The sequence below is a fragment of the Diospyros lotus genome, unplaced genomic scaffold (assembly GCF_014633365.1).
Source record: "Diospyros lotus cultivar Yz01 unplaced genomic scaffold, ASM1463336v1 superscaf1, whole genome shotgun sequence".
NCBI lineage: Eukaryota > Viridiplantae > Streptophyta > Magnoliopsida > Ericales > Ebenaceae > Diospyros > Diospyros lotus.
The window spans coordinates 7,048,408-7,065,935 of NW_026267104.1; the positions used below are offsets into that span (position 1 = coordinate 7,048,408).

A 17,528-nucleotide genomic window follows, 5' to 3' on the forward strand; every position below is an offset into this window, starting at 1 on the left:
ATTCTAGATAAACTCAACGGAGATAAAAGAATAAATGTGACCAGTTTAGATCATGAGATTATTTTGAGATTTGAAGTAGCCGTGGCAGTAGATTAGATTCTTTGGACCTAGTGTCAGCCCAGTAGAGTTGGGGGTTTAGGCAAAAGAATTTGTTGAGATCTTCGAGTATTAATTTTTTTAATAAAAAATAAATAATATACTTTTTTACACAAATATTTTATTAAATAAAAAAAATTAAAATTCAATCAATTATAAAATATAATAATCTCTTAATGATAATAAATTTTTAACTAAAATATAATATCTTAGAGATAAGAAAAAAAAGCCAAACAACTTACAACAATAAATAAAGAAAAATAAAACTAATTTTTTTTGAAACTTTAAAAAGTTCAGTACAAGTAAAAATCTATACATTCATGATTTTCTTATAGAAAGAAACAAAACAAAACATTAAACTAATAACATTAAAAATATAAAATTCACTAATAATGAGTAACTTTTTATTCTATAAATATGTAGATTTTATGAGATTTGGGAACACCACATCAACAGTTAAAAATTGAAAAAAGATGAAGGAAAGTTAAAAAAAAAAATTTATAATGTTTTGTATTTAATTTTTTTAATAAAATATTAATTATTAAATATATATATATATATATTACAAATTTTTAAAATTTAGGGCCTTATAATTTTGGAGCCTAATGTGATGGCATACATGACTTAAAGAGTTGGGTCCGCCGTGTGTCCCCATTTCTATTTTTATTTCTAATTTCTGATATATTCATTTTTGGGCCTGCACACTCGTTATACGTTTTTGGCATGAAACGCTGAAAGCTTTATTCGTTTGTTATTACTATTTTTAGAAAGTGAAGGATGGAGGCTGCAGCAAGAAGCTATTTTTCTTCACCACCCTGAAGCTTTAAATTACTGGTTACAAGAAATTAATCATAACTGCTGCACTCATGGAGACGCGGCATATATAGTAAATTAATATTAAACAAATGCCTCAGGTGGATTCACGTGGAATGCATTATGCATGGCTCTACTCCGAAGAAATCAATCATGGAGATATGCTCGATCTCCCAAGAAAAGCAATATATTTCTCTCTGCACAGTGCATGCATGATTAATTGGCTAGATTGCTACAGTACTACTGCACTTTCCATGAATCTCTATATAAAGGGCCGGCGAGGAGAACCTTGAAACCACAATTAACTCGATTTATCGATCTGGCTGCCATGGCGATGCAAGTTGGATATCTTCTTCTGGGTTTCATCGTCTTGGCCAACACATTGGCTCAGTTTGAGACCGTGAGGGCCGATTTCAACCGCACCAGCTTCCCCAAAGGTTTTGTTTTCGGCGCTTCTTCAGCTGCCTACCAAGTACAGTACTTTCTCTAGCAAACTTGCATATTGTGCTTATACAAATATATATATATATATATATAGACTTCAACGTTCACATTTGTATACGTGCTTTGTCTAATGTGCTTGATTCCTTGTGATTTTCAGTATGAAGGCGCCGTGAATGAAGGTGGAAGAGGCAAAAGCATATGGGACACCTTCTCTCACAAATACCCTTGTCTCTCTCTCTCTCTCTCTCTCTCTCTAAATAATTATTTCTTCCAGAGAGACACAAAAATGTAGGATATATAGAAGTATTTCATCCAGAATATAATCATACATCAGTAAGAGATCATATGTAACAATATTCATAATATCAATTGAGCTTTAAAAGTCATATTGATAATATAAATGTATGTGATAGAAAAAAAGAAAAGGAAGATTATATAATTTGTTTCCTAGTATAAAACATTTATATACATGCACAAGAAATATACATTATGCTGACAGCTTCAAAATACGTACAACGACAATGCAGCAAAAATAGATGATGGTAGCAATGGAGACGTGGCTGATGACTTCTATCATCGTTACAAGGTATCTACTATTTTTCTTGTGAACTTAATTACAGTGGCCTGAAAATAATGCACATTCATTGGAATAATATTTCTTTATAAATTATACAAGGGCAGAGTAAGATTAATTAAGTAAATTAACCGTGAACAGTGAGTGAATGGCCATAGTGATTTGAGTATGAAACTGTTACAGGAAGACATTCAATTCATGAATGGAATGGGATTGGATGCTTTCAGACTCTCTATCTCATGGCCTCGAGTATTACCTGGTAAGTTATTTAATTTTTTCTTTTTAGAAAAAAGAGGAAACTTAAAAGGTCAAATGGACTAGTTGATCTTTTTAGTGATCAAAATCTCTCAAAGGGTCTTGTTGCACATCCATAATTTCTCATATAAATTGAATGTTCTCATAATTAAGGTGATTAATTTCCTTAAATGTTTCCATCTCTTTTTATGTTTTTGAAAATTAATTATTCCTCAGGTGGAAAGCTAAGTGGAGGAGTAAACAAAGAAGGAATTGCCTTCTATAATAACGTGATCAACGAACTCCTCGCAAAAGGTTATAATTCTCTGACTCTTCCTCTTTATATACATATATAAAGAATAACAATCTTAAATTTGGTGAATCAAAATAATTGTTCTGATTTTTATTATTCTTTGGAGTAGAATAATTTCTAAAACTTAGAAACAAGCCATTCAAGGTTGTGTTGTTTTTAATTTTTTTTTTCTTTTTTGTTACCTCAATTGCTGGAATGAACATGCAGGTGTACAACCTTTTGTCACAATCTTCCATTGGGATCTTCCACAAGTACTAGAGGATGAGTATGGTGGCTTTTTAAGCCCCAAATTTTTGTAAGTAAACACTTCGCAAAACTAAGTAAAAGTTAGTTTTTTTCTTAAAGATTATGTCTAAAATAGGCGGTTTTGCCGTAGAAGCAAAATAAAAAAATAAAAATAAAAGAGAAAGAAAAATGAGATGCTTTTATATATGAGTTTGAATGGGTATGTACATAAAAATATATAATTTTGTTATGGACATGCAGGGATGACTATCAAGATTTTGCTGAGCTTTGCTTCAAAGAATTTGGCGACAGAATAAAACACTGGATCACTTTTAACGAGCCCTATGTTTTCATTGGAAATGGTTATGACTTGGGTGGATTTGCACCTGGAAGATGCTCGGCATATAAAAACAATAATTGCCCAGCTGGGAATTCTGCAACGGAGCCTGATGAGGAGAGCGCCCTCGGTCCCATAATTACGTCAAGACGAATACCTAATAGCGGTCAAAAGATACATAGCAGGCAAGCATTGCCACGTCAATCAGATAAGCACTCAATAGAGAAACCCCCGAGATCTCAGGAACAGGCTATCCCACCGAAGATCACGGAGGCAACAGTTATCCCGAACTCCTCGGAGACGGAGGCTATCGCGAAACCTTTATGGGGAAAGTCCCGAAGAAGGTGGGAGGAAGATCCCGAAGATCCCTCATGATCCCTATCCCGAGAAAAGGTAAGCGAAGAAGGTGGGGGATTCTCCTTATCTTTCCATCAATTAGCATAGTTTAAAAGGAACAAGGAACCCTAGATCAAAGGACTAACTTAATCATCGGAGATCGACCGGGGGAGCAAGCCCCGTCTCCATTGCAGGTACATCCAGAGAGACAAGAAGGGAACGTGCGGCTACCACTTCCGAAAATACTTCATCAATTGGCGCCCACCGTGGGGCCGACATTCTTCTCTTCTGTCTTTCCAGCGCAGCAGACAATCTTCTCAACCGTGAATGGCGACCAGAAGACAGCCGTCTAGGGCCGTGGGGAGCAACCCCGTTCCGGAACCGAGTCAGCAGAACCTTCCCCGAAGCCCGCCGGGGAGGGCTCGGAGTCCGGAGGGCCCTCCGCCTCCTCCTGATCGGATAGCACTTCTGGAGGGTCAAGTACAACGATTGACGGAGTTACTCATGGGTTTTCTAGATGGCCAGCATCAGCAAGCCCAGCACTCTCGGGCGGAGGAAAGGCGCGAGCCCCCAAGAGAAGAGGAATCTTATCGACGGGACGAGAATCCGCAGAGGCCAGGGCCAGATGACGGCGAGGCGGCCGAGTCTCTTGACTTGTCGTTTGTGCAGCAGCGGCAGGAAAGAAGACTGCGGCAGTTGGAGGAGGAGATGGCCGCCCTAAAGCCAAGGACCGGAGAGGCTCAGGGTCCAAGGATAAATCAGCCCCTTGGCCCAGAAATCATGGCGGCCATACCACCAGAACGTCTCCGTATCCCGGCCATTAAGCCCTACGCAGGGACCACCGACCCGATGGATCACCTGGATCTCTTTACCTCGCATATGATGGTACAGGACGCCTCAGACGCGATGTGGTGTAGAGTTTTCTTGGCCACTCTGGAGGGGCACGCACGGGCGTGGTACTCAAACCTGGCTCATCATTCCATCATAAGCTTTGCGCAACTCCGGAGCAGCTTTCTGGCGCATTTTGCACCTCTCCGAAGACACCGAAGGTCCACCATGGCCTTGGTGAGTATGAAGCAGAACCAAGGAGAGCCCTTGAAGGATTTCGTTTCACGATTTAATATGGAAGCCCTGAGCATCGAGAACTTTGACCACAATGTTGCTATGGTGGCATTCCAGAACGCCCTGAGGCCCGGCCCTTTCGCCCAATCATTAGCCAAGACGCCTCCCAGCGCGTTCACGGACATATTGGGCCGGGCCACGAAGTACATAAATGCCGAAGAGGTCATGCAGGCTAAGAGGGCGGAGCATGTGGAGAAGAAGGATAAAAAGAAACATCCCGAGGAAAGGAGGAGTGACGACCGAAGAGAAAAGCATCGCCCTCGGTGGGATTCGGCGGGTTTCACTCCTCTGAACGCCCCGAGGGCAGAAATCCTCGCTACTATTGAGGGAAAAGATTACTTGAAAAAGCCTCGACCGATGAAGGCACCATCTGACAAAAGGAACAGAAGTAAATATTGCCGATTCCACCGAGATCATGGTCATGACACGGAAGAGTGTCACCAGTTAAAGGAGGAGATTCAGGAACTTATCAATCGGGGTTTTCTGAGAAGCTACGTGGCAAAAACAGGTGATTCTCAGGGGAGAAAAGATCGACGGTCGCGATCAAGAAGCCCCCCCAAGAGAGACCGCGCGGAGGATCGAAATCGGGCCCAGCGGGAGAGATCACATCGAAGAGAAGATGATCATCCTCAGCCTCCGATATTCCACACACTCGCGGCGGGGGAGGTCCCAGTCATGAAGGACGAAAAAAGTAATACGACCCGGCTGAAAAGATCGAGGAACGTGGATCCAATCTCTTTTTCAGATAGCGACCTCCCGGGGTACCCGACTCAAAATGACCCACTGGTAATAACAGCTGAACTCGGGAAGTGGGAACTTCGGCGGATCCTTGTGGATCCCGGAAGCTCTTCAGAAATCTTGTATCGGCAAGCCTTCTTAGGCATGGGGTATGAAATGACACAGCTAAGGGCAGCGAGGGTCCCTTTGGTGGGATTTGATGGTGAAGCCGTATATTCAGAAGGGATTATTCAACTCCCGATGACGGTAGGGAGAGGTTCCCGAACTTCTCGTGTTATGCTAGATATCCTGGTAGCAGACGTGCCTTCGGCTTACAACATGATTCTGGGAAGATCGGGTCTCAATGCCCTTCGAGCCATCCCAAGCACGTACCATATGATGATGAAGTTTCCCACGGATAGGGGGACGGGCGAAGTGCGGGGAGATTTGCGCTTAGCCCGTGAATGTTACATGGCCTCTATAGGCATGGCGAAGAGTAAAGAAGCAGGGTTGCAGAAGGATGCTGACCCCCCGAAGGAGGTCAGTTTTCTACTAGAAGGACATGAAGATCCCAAAACAGCGGAGCCGGTGGATGAATTAGAAGAAGTACCTCTGGAAGAAAATTGCCCAAGTCGATGTGTAAGGGTAAGTATGGAGTTAAAAGATCCGCTAAGGAGTCAAATAATATCACTCCTTAGACAATATGCAGATATCTTCGCGTGGACAGCCCGGGATATGCCAGGAGTAAATCCAGAGGTAATGACGCACAGGCTGGGGGTCCGATCAGGCTTTCAGCCTGTCAGGCAGAAAAAACGAAGCTTCGCTCCTGATAGGGCAAGGGCGATCGAGGAGGAGATCGCAAAGTTAGCAGCTGCGCGCCACATTCGGGAGGTGGATTATCCAGATTGGCTAGCGAATGTTGTGCTGGTTCCCAAAGGGCAGAGCAAGTGGAGACTTTGCATCGATTTCACCGATCTTAACAAAGCCTGCCCAAAAGATAGCTACCCACTCCCGAGGATTGACGCCCTAATTGATGGAACTGCTGGATGTTCGCTCATGAGTTTCCTAGATGCTTTCCAGGGATATCACCAGATTCCATTGCATCCGGAGGACCAGGAGAAAACAGCATTCATCACCAACAAGGCAACCTACTGCTACACCGTAATGCCTTTCGGATTAAAGAACGCAGGAGCTACTTACCAGCGCCTGGTAAATAAGCTTTTTCACCAACAACTCGGGAGAAATATGGAGGCTTACGTCGACGACATGCTGGTAAAAAGTATGGTAGCCGAATGTCATCCGGAGGACCTGGAAGAATGCTTCAAAACCCTTCGTAAGTTCCATATGAAACTTAATCCTGTCAAATGTGCTTTCGGCGTTTCTGCAGGAAAGTTCCTAGGCTACATAGTACACCACCGAGGGATCGAGGTAAACCCTGCGAAGGTCAAAGCTATCATGGATATGCCGGCCCCGAGGAATGTGAAAGAGGTACAGAGCCTTACGGGTAGGATGACAGCCTTGGGCAGATTCCTTTCTCGTTTGGCAGAAAAAGGCCTTCCTTTCTACAAGGTCTTATCGAAAGCAAACAACTTCGAATGGAATTCTGAATGCCAGCGAGCTTTCGAAAAGCTTAAGGAGCACCTAGCCACGCCTCCGGTTCTTACCAAACCGAAGCCCGGAGAACCATTATACATATATCTGGCGGTGGCCAATGAGGCTGTAAGTTCGGTATTGATTCGAGAAGAAAACAGGATCCAGAGGCCCGTTTATTATGCGAGTAAACGATTATCGGGAGCCGAGGTTCGGTATCTTCCTATGGAAAAACTGGCGTTCGCCTTAATAACATCGGCGAGGAAACTCCGACCCTACTTTCAAGCTCATACGATTATAGTGCTTACTAACCAACCCTTGAAGCAGGTTCTTAGCAAGCCGGAGCTTTCAGGCCGGATGTTGAAGTGGGCAGTAGAGCTCACCGCCTTCGACATCGAGTATAGGCCGCGACCGGCCATTAAGGCGCAGTCGCTAGCAGACTTCATCGCCGAAGGGATAGGAGCTCCCGAAGGTCCCGAGGAAAGCCAGAAACCATGGTCAGTGGCGGTAGACGGAAGCTCGACCTCGGGCGGGGGTGGAGCAGGATTAATGATAAAGAGTCCCGAAGGGCAAATATGGCCTTATGCATTGCATTTTGAATTCCGAGCATCTAACAACGAAGCAGAATATGAGGCCTTATTAGCTGGGCTGAGGTTGGCTGAACAATTGGGAGCTCAAAACGTTGAGGTGAGTTCAGATTCTAACTTAGTGGTGCAGCAGGTGAATGGAGAATATGAAGCCCGAGAAAGTCACATGGCGCAATACTTGACCCTAGCCAAAGAGCTGATGGCGCGTTTCCAACACGTAAAGGTGGAATACGTCCCTCGAGCCATGAACACAGAGGCGGACTTGCTGTCCCGAATCGCCTCTTCCTCTTTCCCTACAAGCTCTCGGGAAATTCGGATCGAATCTCTCCCGCAAAAGAGTATCGAAGAAGCCGCAGACCAATTTTGTATCGATGACGAGCCCAGCTGGATGGACCCCATGTTGTCATATTTAAGAGAGGAAAAGCTCCCCGAAGACGACTCGGAGGCACGGGAGGTCAAACGAAAAGCCCGAAATTTCGTGTTAGTCGGGGGGGAATTATACAGAAGGTCTTTTTCACAACCGCTGCTCAAGTGTATCCGACCCCGCGAAGCAGACTACATCCTACGGGAGATTCATGAAGGAATATGTGGAAACCACATCGGGGCTCGGGCGCTTAGTCAAAAGGCCCTGCGACAGGGGTATTATTGGCCAACGATGGTACGAGATTCCGAGCAGCTAGTTAGGACTTGCGACCGGTGCCAGAAAACGTCTAACTTGGTCCATGTGCCGGCAGTCGCGCTAACTCATCTCGCCACACCATGCCCCTTTGCCCAATGGGGTATAGACATCCTGGGACCTTTTCCCCCAGCAGCTGGACAGGTCAAGTATATCATGGCTGCTATCGATTACTTCACAAAGTGGGTTGAAGCTGAAGCAGTGGCCTCTATTACTTCTCGGCGGGTGAAACAATTCCTATGGAAACACGTAGTCTGTCGCTTCGGAGTTCCTCGGGTGCTGATCTCAGACAACGGCACTCAATTTTCTGACCGGTCCGTTCGGGAATGGTGCCAGGAGTTGGGAATCAAGCAACAATTCACCTCGGTAGCTCACCCCCAAGCTAATGGCCAAATCGAACTCGCTAACAGAACTATGTTGCGGGGTTTAAAAACAAGAGTAGATAAGGCGAAAGGTAGCTGGGTAGAAGAACTGTCGAGCATTCTGTGGTCTTACCGAACTACGGCGAAGGACTCCACGGGAGAGACTCCTTTCAGTCTATGCTATGGCTCGGAAGCATTAATCCCAGTTGAAATTGGAGTACCTACGCTACGAGTAGAGCTATTCGACCCTGAATCCAATGAGCAGAGTTTGAGGGACAACCTAGATTTCCTTGATGAATTTCGTGACCAGGCGAAGATTCGACAAGCTGCTTATAATCAGCGCATAGAGAGATACTACAATCGACGAGTAAGAGCACGAAACTTTCTGCCAGGAGATTTGGTACTAAGGCGAGCAAACGTTCAGGGAGCCCGAGAAACAGATAAGTTAACACCAAATTGGGAAGGTCCTTACAAAGTAACAGAAGTCCTCAGCCCGGGGGCATACAAACTACAGACCCTCGAAGGGGCACCGGTGAAAAACGCATGGAACGTGCAGAACCTGAGGAAGTTCTATCAGTGATAGCTCTTTATTATATTCATATGATCTGTTAGTAATAATTCTACATTATATGTCTTGGCATCTTTTCTTTTTATGGCTTTGCGTATGCTATCCAGGAATAAATTCATTTTTCTCCTATGCGTAAAAACTCATCATTTCCAAAGACCTGGGAAGGCACATCAGCGCGAAGCGAAAGAATCGACATACCTTCAACGGGGCTAGACCCCTCAACTATAACAAAGGATCAAATATGATCCTCGGGGGGCCCGAACCCCCGACAGAAACAAAGGATCAAATATGATCCTCGGGGGGCCCGAACCCCCGACAAAAACAAAGGATCAAATATGATCCTCGGGGGGCCCGAACCCCCGACAAAAACAAAGGATCAAATATGATCCTCGGGGGGCCCGAACCCCCGACAAAAACAAAGGATCAAACATGATCCCGACAAGAACAAAGGATCAAATATGATCCTAGGAGGCCCGAACCTCCGGCCAAAGCAAAAGATGCAAAAGATCAGATGTGATCCTTGGAGGGTCCCGAATCCTCGAAAGGTTTAAGATTGCGAGGATCAGGCGCGATCCTTGGGGGGCCGGAGCCGAACCCTTTTGAGCAAGCGACGAAGACCAAGTCTTGCGATGAGCAGGAAGGGTAAAAAAAAAAAAAAAAAAAAAAAAAGAGGAAGAATCAAGCCTGATCCCAAGCGGCCTTCTTTTTCTTGTCTTTCAAAAGAAAATTGTGTGAAAAATCTAAACACTTTTATTATTACGACAACAGGTTTTAATACAAATGACTACTCTAAAGAAGACAAGGCGGCGACAACATCAAAGGGGATGGAGTCTACATCCAAGTTCGGGAAGCGCTCTTTGACGAGTTTTCTCATATGCTCAAACCCACCCCGAAGAACTCCTTCTAACTCCGCGGCATAAGCTTCAGAGCTTCGGAAATCCTCTCGACCATTCTGAAAAGCCACTTGGGCATCCTTGAGGGCAGATTGAAGTTGGGCATGAGCGGTACGAAGGTCTTCTTTGCACCGGGAATAAGACTCCAACGCTTCGACCTGTCCCTTCTTGGCCTCCTTCAGCTCTAGAGTGAGTCTTTTTATATCCTCCTGAAGCTGGCGATTAACAACCTTAGTGGAATCCAGCTCCTCCCCAAGTCGGGAATTAGCCTGATTAGCCTCAAGCATGTTCTTCTGGACCAACTCCAAATCCTCCCGAGCTTGAGCTTCGGCTTCGTTGGCAAGTCGGGCATCTTCTTGCGCCAGCTCCACAGACTTGGTTAAAATATGAACCCGGTGCTCGAGACCCGACAATTGGGAAGAAAGAGATTCCAACCCTCGAAGCCTTTCCACTTCAGACTCCAGGGAGGCGATCCGAGTTTGAAGTTCGGACTCTCGTCGAGAGACGAGACCTTGGAACTCCGTAAGGTTCTGAGGAAGTAAAAACAGAGTATAGATCAAGACCTACTCGCACAGAAAAAGCGAAAAATCAAAAGAAGAAGGAATACGATCGCACCCTTAGAATTTCAGCGCAATAGTCGATTTCGTTCGGAGTTCGTAGAGCCTCCGGTAAGACTAAAGCCGTTGAAGGGGCATTGGTGGCTTCAGGAGCCGAAGGCTCGGAGGGAGCAGCAGCTGGGGAAGTGGCTTCCATCCTGCGACGCTTCGTCCGGCGCGCTAAAATCTCCTTCGCCGACAACACCGAAGCCTCCTCCAGCGAAGCCTCTCCCGTCAGCTCCGAACGCCCCGCTGGTGCCAATGGCGTTAAAATTCGTTTAAAAATCGAACTGATAGGGATGCTGGGAGGCGTAGCACTGGACTCCGTACCTGCCATGGTTTGCCTTTTCTGGGCCTCTGTGCGAGCTACAACAAGCACCTGAGCGATGGTCGCCGAATCGTCTTCGGGAGAGATCGGCAAGCGCGCAGGCATGGTGGAGGCTTCTCGCCGCGCGGTCGGAGAGCCTCTGGTTTGAGAAAGGAGAAGCGGGGAAGACGGGTCCCCCGAACGGGAAGAGGGGTCCCCCGAACCCCCAGCAATGTTCCCCTGGGAAGCCTCTTGGAAGGTCCCGGGGTCTTCCTCCACCGCCCTTCGCGACCTGGACGGTAACGAGTTCTTCTTGTTACTCTTCTTGCTCTTTGGAATTCGCTCGGAAGGCGCAGTCCTCTCCAACACCCTCTGGTTGCCGGAAGGTGCCGAAGGGCCTTTACTCCCGGGGAAGTCCAATATCATTCCTTTGGCGACAGCAGAATAAGATATTTCCCAGACCTCTTCATCTAAGAAAGAGATAACAACGAAAATCAAATACAGACAAAGGAAAAAGAGAGAGTAAAAGAAAAGGATGAAGGAAAAAGAGCTCACAGTTCTCGCCGTCCAGACCCGCTTGGGAAAGGCTGGGATTGGAGAGCCATCCTTCTTCCCAGTTCCGACTGTTCTTCATAAGTCGGCAGGCGAAATCTTCAATGGCCTCGACACTCGGACGCTTGTGCTTAGTGTCCAGAGTCCACTCATTACTGACAGACCAGATTTCTTGAGAAGAACCGGATGGCCTGGGGCGGACGAAGACAAAACGCTCCTTCCAATCATCAGAATCTTTCGACCCGCCGGATTGCATGAGAGTCGAAGCAGAAATCTCAAGATTAGAGTATCCCTTGCAGGCGAGAAGACGGCTATCTTTCACGATCCGAGGGGAGATGGAGATCCACCCTCCGGGGTCGCGGTTGGTCGTGAAGAAATAGTCGAAGAGGTCTCCAGTTGGCTCAATTTTGCCAGAATGACAAATAAGGAGGAACCCCATCAGGTATCGCCATCCGAAGGGAGACAGTTGGGCGGGAGCGATAGTAAGATGTTGAAGTAAGGTCATCACTCTCCTCCGGGGAGGGAGCCGAAAGCCCCTGTCAAAAGCACACTTATAAATGCACAGGCGGCCGGCGACGGGATGACATGCTCGTAGATGACTGTTGAACTCTACCTCCCACTCTTCGGGGACGTTGTACTTTTCTCTAAACTGTTGACATTCCGCTTGGCTCATCCATTGACATGGAATCGACGCAGCAGGATGTTTTTCCCACTCAATAAGCTCTGCACCAGCGGGATTAAACCTCCCAGAACCGATTATCGCCATGGCAAAAAGCTAGAAGAAAGAGAGGCGAAAGAGGAGGAAAATGCTTGCGGGCACAAGAAAGGCTAAGACTGAAGGAAAGTCGCACGGAAAGAGAAGTAGAGGGACTGAAGGGTTCCCATTTTAAAAGACCAAACTGCGGGAACAAGAGACCAAAGGACGAGCAATAATGAGCATTGATCACCCCGCACTGACAGAGCTCGAAAGACGAAAAGGCCTCGGACAGCGCATAGGGAAGGGATACCGCCGTCAAAACCGATTGATTTTCGCGTCTGTCAGACGCGCAAAAAAAAAAAAAAAAAAAAAAAGAAAAGAGAGGGAGTTAAAGTGAAGAACCTCAGGGGCCTTACTACTCCTCGGGCCCTTCAAGCCGAAGAGCTCAAGGAGCAGGGGGGCCAGTGATGAGGAGAGCGCCCTCGGTCCCATAATTACGTCAAGACGAATACCTAATAGCGGTCAAAAGATACATAGCAGGCAAGCATTGCCACGTCAATCAGATAAGCACTCAATAGAGAAACCCCCGAGATCTCAGGAACAGGCTATCCCACCGAAGATCACGGAGGCAACAGTTATCCCGAACTCCTCGGAGACGGAGGCTATCGCGAAACCTTTATGGGGAAAGTCCCGAAGAAGGTGGGAGGAAGATCCCGAAGATCCCTCATGATCCCTATCCCGAGAAAAGGTAAGCGAAGAAGGTGGGGGATTCTCCTTATCTTTCCATCAATTAGCATAGTTTAAAAGGAACAAGGAACCCTAGATCAAAGGACTAACTTAATCATCGGAGATCGACCGGGGGAGCAAGCCCCGTCTCCATTGCAGGTACATCCAGAGAGACAAGAAGGGAACGTGCGGCTACCACTTCCGAAAATACTTCATCAGAGCCTTACATTGCTGGCCACCATTTGATTCTCGCCCATGCGAAAGCAGTGAAATTGTACAAGGAAAAATACCAGGTGATTTGCAAGAGATATTTACCATTGCTGTAAATTAAACAACACATGATACTTGTTCTAATTAATTTGGTTATGAGCTTACCCTATGTGACATTAATTAATTAATATGCAGGCAACTCAAAAGGGCCAAATAGGGATCACCCTTGTGTCTCAGTGGATGCTCCCTTACTCCAATTCTATACTAGATAAAAGAGCCGCTTATCGTGCACTTGATTTTATGTATGGATGGTGAGTAATCGTTTACTATAATATTGTGAAACTTTTGTATAAGGACATTTTGATATTAAAGAGGCATTTAAATTGTTATGTACCTCCGAATATATCTTTTGGACAGGTTCCTTCACCCATTGGTATATGGAGAATACCCGCGAATCATGCGTGCCCTTGTAGCAAATCGATTACCAAAGTTCACTTTGGCTGAATCTAAGCTGGTGAAAGGGTCTTATGACTTTATTGGACTAAATTACTACACTGCAAATTATGCGGCTCATAACCCTACTCCCAACAAAGTTAACATCAGCTCCTTAACGGATAATCGAGTCACACTTACAAGTACGTTCCTACATAAATGCCATTACTCATGACAAAGAAATGCCTACTTGTTATTTTGGCTAAAGTTTAATTATCTCTCTTGCAGCTGCTAAAAATGGAGTCTCCATTGGTAAACCAGTAAGTACTGGAATTAACAATTTATTATTTTTTCTTGTTTATTTTTATTTAACCAAGATATTAATTCGATGTATATCTCATTTACAGACTGGAGTAGGCAGCTTCTTCTCAGTTCCAAGTGGACTTAAAGATCTTTTGATCTATGGGAAGGAAAAATACCAGAACCCAACCATTTACATTACTGAGAATGGTAGGATAATTGAATACTTCTACCACATGATCGCCTTTTCAAATAGAAGTTAGTTTTTTTAAAAATAAAAATAAAAACATTAACGATACAAAGCAGCTTAACATTGAAGTTAATCTATTTTTGGTAATTAATTGTACTTGTTTTTGGATTAATTTCCTCAGGGATAGGTGATTTCGATAATCAAACAGTCGCACAAGCGATCAAAGACCCACATAGGATAGAATTCTACCGCGAACATCTTTCAGCCGTTCTTCAAGCTATTTAGTGAGTTCATTCTCCTTCCTAACAACTTTCACATCTCGATATGAAGTTTGCTTTAGGTCAAGGAAAAGCTTGCAATTTGTGGGTTTAATGGAGGACTAAGTATCATTAAACCATATTCCTTGATGTGAATTTTTCGCAGTTCGGGCGTCGACGTGAAAGGTTTCTTTGCATGGTCTTATCTCGACACATATGAATGGAGCGCTGGATACACCTTGAGATTTGGCCTTAATTACGTTGATTATAAAGATAACCAAAAGAGATATCCCAAAGACTCGGCTTATTGGTTGAAGAAATTCCTTCTCAAATAATGGAGTTGCTCAAAAGTGAGGGGACTACTTTGATCGATCTTGCCTTCTTTAGTATCTTTAAGTTGTAATGTGTTTCAATAAAATTATGAAGACGTAGTACGTCTTTTGTATCTTCGTATTTTATTTTCAATGCTGTCATAATTATTATCTTTATGCCTAAATAAATAGTCTGCACGTTTTCCTACTAAGTTCATATTATTTCTCAATCTGCTACGACTATTTTATTTTTTTGGTGAGTGCCCTCACCTAGTTGATTACTACCATCTCAACACAAAATCCACCAACAAATTAAGAGTTTGGCAATAATTATATATAGATATATATATATATATACAGAGATAGAAGTGAAATACATACCATCAGTCAACTGATAATTAAGAAAATTAGAAGTGAAGACAATACAAAATCTAATATAAGAAAATTTAGGTTGGATTGGATATATTGTTTGTTTGTTGGTCAGAAATTAGAATTGAATTTGTGAAGAAAAAACTTTGAGGTTCCCCCTTGATTTTGAGTTGCTCGAAAGTTGGCTGGAAATTTAACTCTTTCTTTAAAAACATCAGGTCAGTGAGAGAAGTTTGGTGGTTTGCTCTTTGGCCGCTGGACCGATGGCTCTGAATGAGTGAGAGGTAGCAGGAAATTATTGACATCATATCACAGCATAACAGTGGCACTATCATTTTGAAAGGGATCATGCTACTTGTACAGAAAAGTTTTACTGGAAGCTTTACAGAAAGAATTAAATTTTATTTTTAATTTTTTTATCTTATTTTCTTTCTGAAATCTCGCCAACGCCTTTTCACTCCCCCTCTCTCCCTCTTTCACTGCTCTCCCACTCTCCCTCTGAATCCCATCGCCGCTGCTTACACCGTCCTCCATCACCGCTTGCACTGCCTGTCTTCGCCCACTCCACCGTCGCTCGCACCGCCTTCGCCCCTTCCCACCGCCGTCGCGCCCCCCCCCCCCCCCCCCCTAGGCCCTCGCCTGGTACAGCCGTCGCCCCTTCCCCACCCCGCCCCGGGCGCCGCTCACCCCACACCCACCGCCGTTTCAGGTTTGAAAGGAATGACAAAAACTTGCCAAGTGTGACGTTCTCGTCGAAGAAGCTGATAGGAATGGGATTCAAGTTCAAGTACAGCTTGGGGGACATGTTCTAAGGAGCCATTAACACCTGCAGGGAGAAGGGATTACTTCCCTACTGCTTTGAAACCCCTGCCGATGACCATTCCTCCCAAAGCCCTACCACTGGCACCTAGATTTTGAATCATTCACCAAATAAAAAAGCTAGCTTAAGTAATGATCCTTTTTTTTTTCTTTCTGTTTTTCTGTTTTTGACAATTGGCTTTAAGCAATTGTCTTCTTAAATGGGCTCTTTTGTTATCTTTTCAAAAGAATAATTGAATGGATGATGTGCTCCCGCTGTGATTAAAGGAAGAGCCATGTTAATGTTTTCTGCATTTTATTCTTGAAAATACAATAGGTAGTGGATCATCAACTTCTCAACTGAAATTGTTGAGGAAATGAATTCTATTTTGAGGGAAAATTCATGTTCTATCTGGGAATGAGGGGGAGACAGCTCCAGATACAAAAAATGAGAAGTTATAGCAGCTAGATTTGCCCAAGAAGGGAAGGAAATGGAACTAATTAACTTCCTGTAATTTGGAGATCTATGTTACCCCTGTTACAAAAATTATTAAGGTAATCAAAGAGTGAAATGATTTCAGGTTTCAATTGCGATAATTGCAGTTGCAGTTGAATGCCCTATTGGAAAATCACCAAATCGGGTCCATAATCAATCACATGGCAAATCAAGTTCTTGCGTTCCAGAGAAACTGCAATGCCATTCCCATGTTCCTATCATTCTTACATCAACTGCTCTAGAAAGTGAAGAATAATGGATGCATTGAGCATTTGTGGGAAAACATTCATATGAGTCAATCCTAAGTAATCTCCTATTCAAGACTAAATACATTATTCGGCCTCAAGTATATCCGGATGTTGCAAATTTGTCATGACCAGTGATCAAATCCCACAGGGCACAAACATGGTAAATCACCTCTAAACGGAACCATTCTCCTTGTTGGTTTATATAATGCAACCTCAAGGAATAGTAGAAAAATCATCACTTCACCTAATACAATCCCTATTTCCAGCCTCAAATTCTATCAATCTTTGTTCCCAATATTCCCACCTTCAAACTTTAGCTCTAGCCTTTAGCCATGGAAGTTTCTCCACCGTCGGCCACCGTATGTGTCACTGAAGCTTCCGGGTGAATCGGCTCGTGGCTCGTCATGAGGTTTCTTCAACGTGGCTATACTGTTTGCGCAACCGTTCGAGACCCAGGTACACAAACCAGTTTTAGTTCCAATCCATTAATGGGAAGAATTCAAGCAGATCAAAGGGAAGAAGAATTAGAATAAGGAGAACAATTCTATGATGATTTTTCGTTTAATGTTAGGGAACATGAAGAAGGTGAAGCCGATGATGGAGTCGCCAAATGCCGACACCAACTTGACAGTGTGGAAGGCGGATCTGGGCAAAGACAGGAGCTTCGATGGGCCATCGAAGGTTGCTCCGGCATGTTTCGTGTGGCCATGCCCATGGGCTTCGACTCAAAGGACCCTGATGTTCGACGGCGGTGGTGTGGGCGACCAGGTGGGGACAACGGCGAGCGGTGCAAGCGGTGATGGCGGACAATGCAAGCGGCGATGGCGGACAGTTGGTATTAGCCGTGAAAGAGGGAGAGAGGGGGAGTGAAAAGGCGTTGGCGGGATTTCAGAAAGAAAATAAGATAAAAAAATTAAAAATAAAATTTAATTCTTTCTGTAAAGCTTCCTGTAAAACTTTTCTGTACAAGTAGCATAATCCGAATTTGAAAGTGCTACATGGGGGCCCCCACAAAACAAATCATATTGTTTCTTATCCGGGCGGCTTTCTATAACATGGATGAGACGTGATGCCGTTTTACTTTACAGCTAAGCAACCTTTATAAACTACTGGTGTTCACCCGTACGATCCATGAGAAGTGTAATCGCAATC

The 17,528-nt window shown here is 44.5% G+C and overlaps 2 protein-coding genes across 2 annotated transcripts; both read left to right on the forward strand.

Annotated features, from left to right (window-relative positions):
• Nucleotides 1-1,176: 1,176 nt before the first annotated feature.
• Nucleotides 1,177-14,667, forward strand: LOC127793182 (beta-glucosidase 12-like). Its single transcript, XM_052323975.1, has 14 exons — nucleotides 1,177-1,381; nucleotides 1,511-1,580; nucleotides 1,881-1,939; nucleotides 2,111-2,186; nucleotides 2,399-2,476; nucleotides 2,682-2,769; nucleotides 2,961-3,145; nucleotides 12,988-13,058; nucleotides 13,171-13,286; nucleotides 13,393-13,610; nucleotides 13,696-13,727; nucleotides 13,815-13,917; nucleotides 14,079-14,181; nucleotides 14,321-14,667. Exons 1-14 carry the CDS (start codon nucleotides 1,238-1,240, stop codon nucleotides 14,487-14,489), a joined length of 1,512 nt encoding a protein of 503 aa, XP_052179935.1. The 5' UTR covers nucleotides 1,177-1,237; the 3' UTR covers nucleotides 14,490-14,667.
• Nucleotides 14,668-15,232: 565 nt separating this feature from the next.
• Nucleotides 15,233-17,315, forward strand: LOC127793078 (dihydroflavonol 4-reductase-like). The gene is made up of 2 exons (XM_052323853.1): nucleotides 15,233-16,832; nucleotides 16,948-17,315. Exons 1-2 carry the CDS (start codon nucleotides 16,781-16,783, stop codon nucleotides 17,244-17,246), a joined length of 351 nt encoding a protein of 116 aa, XP_052179813.1. The 5' UTR covers nucleotides 15,233-16,780; the 3' UTR covers nucleotides 17,247-17,315.
• The last annotated feature ends 213 nt before the right edge of the window (nucleotides 17,316-17,528 follow it).